Source organism: Octodon degus, unplaced genomic scaffold, assembly GCF_000260255.1.
Source record: "Octodon degus isolate 3935 unplaced genomic scaffold, OctDeg1.0 scaffold00235, whole genome shotgun sequence".
Classification (NCBI taxonomy): domain Eukaryota; kingdom Metazoa; phylum Chordata; class Mammalia; order Rodentia; family Octodontidae; genus Octodon; species Octodon degus.
Window position 1 is genome coordinate 485427 of NW_004524811.1, and position 11129 is coordinate 496555.

General features: G+C 35.6%; 1 protein-coding gene across 2 annotated transcripts in view; it reads right to left on the reverse strand.

Annotated features, from left to right (window-relative positions):
* Positions 1-11129, reverse strand: part of Gabra2 (gamma-aminobutyric acid type A receptor alpha2 subunit) — a 146030-nt gene that overhangs the window by 11016 nt on the left and 123885 nt on the right. For both annotated transcript variants that reach the window (XM_004645656.2, XM_023705991.1), the window contains exon 9: positions 3247-3449. In XM_004645656.2, coding sequence (XP_004645713.2) covers positions 3247-3449 — 203 coding nt within the window. The remainder of the gene's footprint in view (positions 1-3246; positions 3450-11129) is intronic.

The following is an 11129-nucleotide window of genomic DNA, read 5'->3' on the forward strand; positions in this document are numbered from 1 at the left end:
GTGTGTGTGTGTGTGTGTGTGGCCAGCTCAGCCCACCAGGGGGCGCGGCTGGCTGGCATGTGGTGCTGGGGGATTGAACCGCGGTCCCCGTGCTTCGCCAAGCTTGTTCCAAGTAGGTGCCCTAGACCACTGAGCCATCTCTCCAGCCCCAAGAAGAGAAGAATTTAGAGCTAGGGTAGAAGAAACAATCTTGGACTAGAAAAAAAACACTAGAAATGAAAGAAGCTTCCGGAAGAACTTGCAGGTTCTATAAACACTTCTCTGTGTGGAAGGGCATTAAAAACTTGGAGTTGGGTAATTTGATCCAGCCTACAGTTTTAGAACATTAATTCTGCTGCCCAATTTCATAACTGAGACTAAATTTAGAGTAAGTCTCTGCCCAAGTTCAGAAAGCAAGGTAACTTTGTCTTCAGGCCTAGGATTCAAAAGTAGCTTGAATATAAATGAATGGATTTTAAAATTTATTTGAAAAGACTAACCTTAAATTTCACCAAAGTACAATCTTCAAATAAACAATAGATTATGTAATCTACCTTCAAACATGTTGAATACTTGTTTCTTTTTTTGCATCTATTTTTAATTAATTTTATTGAGAAACAAATAGCAATGAGAGTTTCAAAACCGATTAGTAGGATGGTTTCAATAATTAGTACATTGCATATTGTTTTTGTAGTGGTTATTCATAGTACAAGATGCAGACATGATATCCTGTCCAGGCACTATTAATACAAATCTTTTTCTCATTGAATTAAGAAAAATAGCTGTATATCTATCCTATTTTGTATATACAGATACAAAATGTTCCTTCATTTGTATCCCCTTTTTTTGTTTAGTTTTGTCAGTTATGGGTATTCCACTGTCACTTAAATATTGTAGGTGCATGAATTCAGCAAAATAATCCTATATAGTACATTAGTCCATAATAGTAGTGGATTATCCATATTTATTTCTAAGCATATAATATCAATATACATCTCTGATTAATTACTTTTATATTACAAAATAAATTTGATATTTTTTGAATTTTTAAGCAGATGTCATATACTCTGTGTTGACAGATAACTCACCTACATCTATAATAATCACATCTACTAATGTCAAAAGAAAGGACTTCCTCCAGATAGAATGGTAGAAAAGGACACAGAGAAACTCCATCATTAAAACTTCTGTATTTCAAGAAAATTATTATTACCACTAAGCCCAAGAAAAAAATAAGTAAAAGTAACAGATAGCACTGAAATATCCTTTAAGCAGACAAGTTACTTTTGACACTCTCTTTAATTTCCTTTCAGTTCTAAATATCTGTTTATTTTCAGAATAAATTTATTGCAGACAATGTGCTCAATCACTTTAACTACACAGAAGCTAATGAGAGCCAGCATCATTACTGATATGATGCTTTGTTTATGTCAACAATGGAACTAAAATAACATAAGCAATGTTTGGTGCTTCCCCGGAAGAGTAGAACATCAGTGATTTGACACAGACTTATTTTAGCATCTTGCGATTTCACCCACAGGAAGAATTAGATACCTTATTTGTCAGAATGGAGTTATTTCCTTTAACACACATTATTAAGAATTGGCTTTTGCATTCATAGATATTTCTATTCTCAAGTTCAGATTTGTAATAGCATATCATTTGATAGCCCAAATCACAATGTCAATGTAACTGGTATCACCTAGCCCTGAAAATATCAAATAAATTTTAATATAGACATTTATAATGCAAAACATTATAATTTACTTAGTATAACATATTCAAAATTAGTATAAAATGTGTGGGTAACCATTATAGCTTAATAATTACATAGATAAAGTGAACATTTCTACAGTATATGCAAAATTAAAAACATAAATCAGTTATAAAATGTCACGGGAATACTGAAATAGCCTAGAAATTAAGCAAAAGAACCTGAATCGATTCCTTCTGCTATGCATTTTTGTCTCAGGTAAAAGAGTTTAAAAATGAAGTAAAGCAGCACTCTCAGTAAATCCTCTACAGTTATGTAATTAAGGAAAAAGAGGAAGATCTTCACACTCTGATGTTCACTGTTTTGTGTTTAAACTGAAATATGATCACAAGTGTGAAAAATATATTCAAATAACTGGAAAAGAAATCAACATCAATGAGTTACTCTTTTATTTATTTAGTACACGGTCTACAGAGTCTCACTACACAGACTGGACTTGTAGTGATCCTCCTGTTTTCATTCTCCCAAGCCCTGGGATTATAGGCGTGCATCACCAATGAGTTACTCTTAATATAATGAAAAAATCCTTTAAGTAAAGGAAGTGTAAGAGAATGTCTCTAAGTAGCAGTTTCTCCTATTATTAAGAATATTTTGTATCTCATTATGACATATCTAAGCCCTTCTGTTAAAAATACAGTAATTTGTTGAACAAGAATAATACTGTCGCTATTTCAATGCACAAAGTTCTCACTAGCTTCAGGTCTTAAAATCTTATAAAGGACACCAAAATTTTTAATATTTTCTTTCCACTGAGACTAACTGAATAATTTAAAATTCTTAGTTATCCCAGTAACTACATATTTATTCCTTATAAAAATACTATGTGGTCTTTCACAATCAAGCAGCAGAAGCGGAGAGAGGTGAAGAGTACTCAACCATTCATGGGGTCCAGAATTCTGTCACAGGCAAAGGTAAGGCCCATTGTCTTCTCAGAGTCAGTCATAAATAATGTAGCTTGGTGGTTTGCGAATACAAGATTAACGGTCAGGATATTCACCAATCAACTGAGTGAACTTGTGTATGGAAATAATGTTACTAAATTTCAGATTCTTCATCAGTATAAACTGAGTAAGAAGAGACCTTAGTGATAAGGTTTCTGTAAAGACTATTTGAGAGATCACATGGATGTAAAAGTTATCCAAGTCAGTCCTGGGGATATTGCTTAGTGGCGTGAGCACCTGCCTGTCAAGTGCAGGATCCTGAGTTTGATCCCCAGTGTGTGTGTGTATGTGGTGGGGGTTGGGGGGAGTAGAGAAATAGCAAAGTCACTGACACATGCAGCACAACAGATACATCAGATGTTGAAAAGTGATTTTTAGTAAGTATTGCTACTCTCATCACTTCTAAAGGATTTCAGGCAAAAACGCACTGTTAGAAACTAACATTATTATATATATGCATTTCAAAAAATCAAATTTTATCAACATATCTGCTGCAAGTTGAATGTATTAGGAGATTTTGTTAATTAAAAAGAGAAGGGCATTTTCACTTACCTTATCATTTACTACACTTTTCCCATCCCAGGCCCATCCTCTTTTGGTGAAGTAATTAACAGTTGCAAATTCAATTAGAGCAGAGAACACAAATGCATAACAAACAGCAATAAACCAATCCATGGCAGTGGCATAAGCCACTTTAGGGAGAGAATTCCGAGCACTGATGCTTAAAGTTGTCATTGTTAGAACAGTAGTTACTCCTGAAAAGAAAAAAAGAGAGAGAGAGAGAGAAATAGTAACATGAACAGGTGCTAGCAGGAAAGAGTTGGAAATAGTTTTTTCTTCTTTTCTTCTCTTTTCTGTTCTTTGTTCTTTCACTTTTTCATTTCCTTCCCTTCCTTCCTTTCCTCCTCCCTTCTTTTCTTCTTTCCTTCTGTACTTCCTCTGTCCTTCCTCTGTCCTTTCATTTTTTTTTTCAAAGCTTTCAGTGCTCTATCTACTTAAAAAAGGAAGAAGTAAGTGCAAAAGTAGTTATCTTAAATTGCTATCATATTTCTTTAAGGGATGGCTCTGAAAGTGTCTTCAGCTTTTATTTTTTTGTTCTGTGTGATTCATTCTTTTAGAAAGTACTGTTTTCAGGCTTATAAACTGGTAAACCTGAAATAGAATCACATATGAAGAAAAGTACTTTAAATTCCTTCATTGTTCGATAATGTTCATTTTTAAATGCTACATAAAGTCTTATATTAATTTGTTCACAATTTGCTTGAGTCATGCTAAGAAATAGACTGCCCACCCACACCAGAAAACACGTTGGAACTTCTTAATTCAAGTGTGGCTATTTATGTATAAAGTTAATTCAGGCAGTTCGACACTGTGAGGACATTGTTTCCTCTATCTGTTCCTTTTATTGCATTTCAATAAAAGCATAAAGTTTTCATATGCCAGATTTTTGGCTACTGGTTTAGTCTCACTACAATGCACTCAAATAGACCTAGGCATTAATAAACAGGTGTGCACTTCACTTCTCTGGAAAGCTCAGAGACCGTCACGTCCTGTCTTCCCACAGCGAGCACTTTTCTATGCATCATATAATAAACACGTGTTCACTCGATATGTCTTCAGTGGACTCTTTCTTTGCCCCTCACTTGTGTGTGGCCACTGCAGTGTACATCCTCTCTGGAGGGCTTAGCTGTTTCTCAGTCAAATGAAGAGGCAAGCATTTTGAGGTGCTGTTATCACTAAAATTCCAATGCATATATGTGAAACATGTAAGATTTCTTCCTTAGCAGTCAGTACCTAACATGTCTTTTTTATACTATGATTTAATTTTATATAATATTTACCATGACATGTTACAAATGCCCAAAACCTTACTTGACTAATTGATATTTCAAGTCATATTTGAGTAAATGGTGTTTAAGAAGCCAGAGCATCGTGGTGAACCACACACTGAGTGAAGAAAGTCATCTCACAGGAAGGATTTCAGCCCTAGGTCTGACCCTGTGAGCTTCAGGTCCAGGTGTCTGAGTTCCAGTTTTGTGATCTTAAGGAATTTTTCTGGCCTCATTTGTCATCTTTTTTTTTCATTTGTAAAGCAGAGATTAAACATAGTGCTTTCCAACAGTGTTGTTATTATGAACAAATGAGTTATCACTTAGAAATTTGTGCCTCTGTGTTTATAAAAAATGCTTCAAAAAGTGAGGAAGATGCAAAGCTAAAAGCAAATAAAGACAAATGTAAATAAGGAAGACAAAATGAAATTCTCTTGCATACCTTTGTTCTATCAAGTGCTGTGTGTGTGAGAACAAGTTAGCACAGAGAAGAGACCAGACACAAGAACTGTTGTACAGTAAATAGCGAATTGTTTGATACCACCTGCTGGTAACAGCTAGAAATGGCAGAAACAAAAGACATTCTGACAACAATGTGTTTGTATTTGTTTTCTTTTCAGCACCATAGACAAAGGAATACTTCTAAAAAAAAAAAAAAACCACTTCATGGGCTTACATGCACTATAAAAGTTGAAATTTTGGTTTGTACCTATTCTATATCTGATGATAAAAAACTTTGAAACTTCTATGTGTTAAGAACAGTTTTGTTGCAAATCTTCACAGTGAAATCAGTTAACAAATATTCTACTAATCTGAAACATTTTAGAACACAGAAACATCATAAGCTAGAGGGAAAACATCAAAAAAACTACAACAGTGTAGGCAGCACTGTTGAGGTGATGATAAATTTGACAATGTAACAATATATTTATTGGAATGAATGACAGAGGAAAGATTCCAATTAAAACAGAATGCCAAGTTACCTCGGATGAAAAAAATATTTATATCTCTTCATGCAAACCTGGTCTATGAAAATAAAATCATTGACACTGTGGAATCTTTCACTAAGAAAAAGAATTCTGGGAGAAAAGGAATTTGAGAGAGGAGTATAAGTTTTAGATATACTAAATCCATGACACAACTCACATGAATAAAAAGAACAATTCCTCATCCACTCAATAGTGTTGCCCACACTCCTTGTGACCTTTTAGACTTTTCCTTCTGTACCTTTACTTAATAAACTATTATTCAGTTTCTATTGTGGGTCAGCTTTTATATTTCTAATTGATAAACATTTATTAGTATCATTGCAAGAAACCTTTGCATTACTATGTGAAGCCAACCTGCATATCATACTACTTTGTGGTTGGCATGATGGGGATGTAAACAGAATGAGCAAAGCCAGATAAACTTCCTAAAAGAGATGAAAAGGGGAGAATGTGAAATCACCTAACATCACAACTGGGCAAGGCCTGGGAAATATCAATGGGGTAATCCACTTAGACTGTAAATTGGGTAAGGCAACCCTAAGAAATAAGAGGGACAGTTAAAAGGCTCAGCAGGGAAGTGAAAATCATAGTAGTGCACAGAATAGTACAAGCAGAACGCCAGGAATAAGGATCATTTACAGGAAACAGAAGATGGCAAGGAGGAATGTCAGAAAAGAGAGACATCAAAAGAGAGATGACACAAAAGAAGCAGGGATGGGACACACTACTGAAGACCTCTTCAATTATGAAGGGAATCAAAGATGATTTAAAAGACAACAACTGGCCAATAAAGGGTTAAACAGGAGCATGACAAGATTTGAAAGCTTATTTTGGGTATCTGACAGGTCTTTTTGCTTTGTTTTTGTTTTTTATTCTGCTACCATCCTCCTCAGACAAAATTTTCTTTGTTTGAGGTTGACTGCAGTGTATCAGGTGGTGCTGGTGATGGTGGTAGCATTGTTGTTCTTTTAAAATGTATAGTACTTTGTGTTCTCAGCTGTCTTTTTGTATCTTTACTTTGGTATTTGTCATGAATATCTGGAGAGTTTACAGCCATTATTGTCCCATATAAATTTTTCTCTTTGCCAACTTGCTTCTCATTCTGACAGTCTAACCATGAACTGTTCATCTGTTGAAATTGTACCACTGTCCCTGGGTTGTTTTTCTGCGTTCTTGTTGATATTTTTCCTACTTGAAATGTCACTTTGAGAAGTTCATTATGTCTTCACTAGAAGCTGATTCTTCCCTTAGCTATGCCTCTCTCTCTCTCTCTCTCTCTCTCTCTCTCTCTCTCTCTCTCTCTCTCTCTCTCCCCCTTTGTTCCAGGAATCAGACTCCGGATCCTGCGCATGCCAGGCAAGCACTGCGACACTGGACTATATCTCCAGGCAATATGCTGTACTTATTTATGAGTCCATTAAATGCACTCTTTATTTTTGCTATTGAATTGTTTGTTCTTATAATACCTTCGCATGATTTCTTTATTTTCTACCTACATTATCCATCTATCTATTTTATGCTGTTTTATTTTCCATTAAAGCCACTGATGTGATTGTGATTCATCATATTTTAAATTTTCTATTTGACAAGTACACTCCACGTACCATTGTTCTGACGTTCACTTCATCTCTTCTGTGCTTTGTTTTTATTTTTCCTTTCATCATGTGTTTTAGTTTTTATTATAAGTTGATCATATCAGTTGGGTTAATAGGAACTGATATACCTATACATGTAATGTAGAATTTATGTTAAATTTTAGATTTTCCTTTAATGTTCTTTGTGTTTAATGCTTGTTGTAGTCATATGATGTGCAAGAATCCATTTTTTAATATCCTCATTATCTCTTGCTCTAAAATTTGATGTCCATATGTACTTCTGTGAATCTGTATCTTACATTTCTTTCTACTACAACCTTCTACTGTTTGAGTGGAGCTCAGTGACTGCTGTAGTAGCATAAGGGAGAAGGACTGTCATTATTGTCTTCTTACATCTCATTCTCCCATGGGTCTTGGTCTCATGCTGTCATCTTTACAAGTATTTTCCCATTCCCCTACTCCCTTCCTTGCCTGTGGCATTCCCAGTGTATGTCCTTGAAGCCAGGAGCCTAATAGCTGTGTGTCTTTTTCCTCTTACTTCCCTTATATAAGTCAGTAAGAGCAGCACACTAGATAGGGTAAAACCCAGGCCCTGTCTCTTTCTCACACTACCTACACTTAATCCTCTTCAAGTATCAAAATTACCACGTGAGTGCTCTTCCCAAAATATGGCTTCTACCTCTCCTGGTACCATATTTGGGTTGTGTTATTCTAAATACGCCTACCTCTTCACAATTTAGAGTAGCAGTTTGCCTGGCACCTGAGTTCTGGTATGAATGCAATGAAGATCTTCAGTCTTCAGTTTCTCTAACTGTATCTTGTTGTATGGACAGAAGAATGACAACTTGCATGTGCTCTGCTTTGTCAATACTGAAATCTGAAGCTTGGAGCCTTAATTTTAAGGTATGAATTTTTAAATAACTTCCTATGTTATTAGTCATATATCAACTATTTTCCTTCTGGATTTTCAAAAATTTTACTCTAGATAGTTGGATTTGACAAATAAACAGAAAAACGAGGTGAGAGCTAATTAAAGTAATGAGTCACATAATCTGTGCAACATTTGAGAACTCAATAAGCAAATATCTACCGATGACTGCAGTTCATGGCAAATTCACGAGTGTGTGAATGTGGCCCCTATAATTAAAAGGGGAACTGTCTTGGTTACTTTTTGCTTGCTGCTGAGACAAAATACCTGATGCACAGAATTAAGGAAAGAAAGGTTTGTTTAGCTCACAGTTTATGGAGGTTTTAGCACATACTCCGCTGTCTGGAAGGCGGAGTGCCACACGGCAGAGGGCAACAGTTCATGACAGAATACAGCAAAAGCAACAAGAACAAAAGGGGGAAGCAAGCCTCTTTTCCTCTCTCATATCGTAAGCAGGCTACCCACCGTCGGGTGCATGTAGCATTCTCATTATCTGTATGCCTTCCTCTAGCACAGCATAAGGATGTTTATAAAGTGAGGACCCCAGCCGGCCGCCTGTGGAGTCCCTGAAATTTCTAAACTTCTCAAGTTAATAAAATGTATCAACCAGTAAAGGAACTCACATGGTCTAGCAGCTCACTGTGTTCCTTTCAACTGAATCTTGAAAGGACTTTAGAAGCATGAACGAAGATGAATCATACTGCAATGTCTGAAGGTTGTTATCATATTTCTGGCTATATCATTTTCAAATATTATGTTATAAAAAGTAAGATTAAATAAATCAAATGGTTTAATTACCATGCATCTAAGTTATTTTCTGTTTGCCTAATCCCCCCCAGTGTATGTGTCCCTGACTTGATTATATTTTAGAAAAAAAACATGACTTAAAAAATTAAGACAAGTTGTTTCTGATGTTTTCTCTAGAAGCAAAAGCACAAGTCAAACTAAAAGTAAGGGGCCAGGGAGGCGGCTCAGTAGAATAAGCACTTCCCCGGCAAGCACAAGGGCCTGAGTTCAATCCCCAGTTCTGCAAAAAGAAACCCAAAATTCTAAGAGTAAGATTTTTTAGTATAATTGACTTACTTGAACATAAGAGGCATAGTAACGTTACACAGCCTCATTTAACATCTATACATAATGTGAATCAATAAGCTATTAGAACAAACTAAAGTTTATGTGTAACCAGTATGTAGATGAAAGTGCATTCAAATATCTATCATGGATATTTGAGACTCCAGACTCCAGATATTTGGACTCCAGAGGCTCAAACTGCGAGAATGAAAGAATATTTCATTTTCTGAGATAAGTTCCACCTCTATGATAAGAAAGGACCTGGTATATTTTCATAACATAACATTACAATGTGACATAATTGTTTCTTAGTTCCTAAATTAGTAACATATCTCCTGAAATAAACTGTACCTTACCCAAGGGTAGGAATCATCTCATTACTGATGATTCCCTACTGTAAGTGTAAGTCCTACCATAGTATTGTGAGTCATTTTTAGACTACATTAATGAATGAACGAATGTAGTTTATGAAGCAAATGTACATATTTGTATCCATATCTACATAAAAATGAGTGGGTAAGGTTGTGCATATGCATGTGTTTAGGATTAATTACATAAAGCCTGAAAGTAACTTTTTGTTTTTCAGAATTTACATCTAGAGAAATGCTGGCCCCTAGGCAAGGATCTAGAATGCAAGGTCCTTCTGGGAGAGTTTCTGAACACATCTTGAGGGCTCACAATACATTATGCTAAGACATAGAGCTTATGCACTCAGGTGAGCAGATAGGATACGCTGGAAGGTTTATTTCTCCTTCTGTTCCTTATTTACCACTTGTACCATGAGCTATTCCAAGTTAGGATGACTGGGTTATGAAAGACATAGCCCTTATTTTTAATTGTTTCTACCATTTTCAAGAAATGCCGGGGCTGGTGAGATGGCTCAGTGGTCTAAAGCACCTACTTAGAACAAGCTAAGCTAAGCAAAGCACAGAGACTATGGTTCAATCCCCCAGCACCACATGCCAGCCCGCCCTGCCCCCTGGTGGGCTGAGCTGGCCACACACACACACACAATAAATAAATAAATAAATAAATAAATAAATAAATATTAAAAAAAAAAAAAGAAATGCCTTATGATCTTGAGGTTCAACAATGCTCAACAACACTGGTCTCCATATTACAAAAAAGGAGAAAGGGAGGAGAGGCTTATCTATTTACTTTTTGAAGTAATGTCTTTGAAACTTAAGACATAAACCATAAGTTTATGTTTCAGTCTTACTTGTATCTTTTCAAGAACTTAATAATTATTACATCTAACTACAAAGGAGGCCAAGAAATGTATTTTCGATTTGACCTATGCAGGCAGAATAATTTTTATAACTCTCTTAAGTTTACTGGGAGATATCTAATCCTATTTGACAGATGGAAGACTGTGGTTATTTAGGGACTGGCTGTGTCAATTAAATTAGGCTTGGACAGGGAATCAAAGAATGTTTTGTACTTACCCTCCAAAATTCCAACTACCTAAAAAAATACTACATCCACTGGCCTCCTGAAAGACATTCAAATATCTTTCTAAGGAAAAAAACAGCTGCTAGGCAGCCTTCCTCCCTTGCTTTCAAGAAGTTTGGGGTCATATACATTGAAATCCTGAAATAATATTATGCCAAATACATTTTCTTTTCACCCCTCCTCTTTCATTCCTTTTGACAATGGTCATCTAATTGTTGGTAAATCATATAGGATCTCTCTCCTTTGCTCTTGTAAATTTGCCACTCTCACTCAATAATCTCATTTATTTTCTCTTCTCTTGCTACTCCCCTATGATGGGTACACCCCAGGTTGTATCTCATGAACTCTAGAGCCAATTGTTTGTATCTAAACAACTCCACAACAACTCCACAAAAATTGTTGGGCTTTTTCTATGACTTTCACTTATTCAATAATGGCAAAATAAAAGAAAGTTAATAGGAAGTAAAGAGATCTTTCTCAGATGAGGGAAATAAGAGATTGGGTGGGGAGAAGGAGGAAGAGAGTTAAATGAAAAAATATTGAAGAAAAAACTGGAAATGCAATTTTTGTA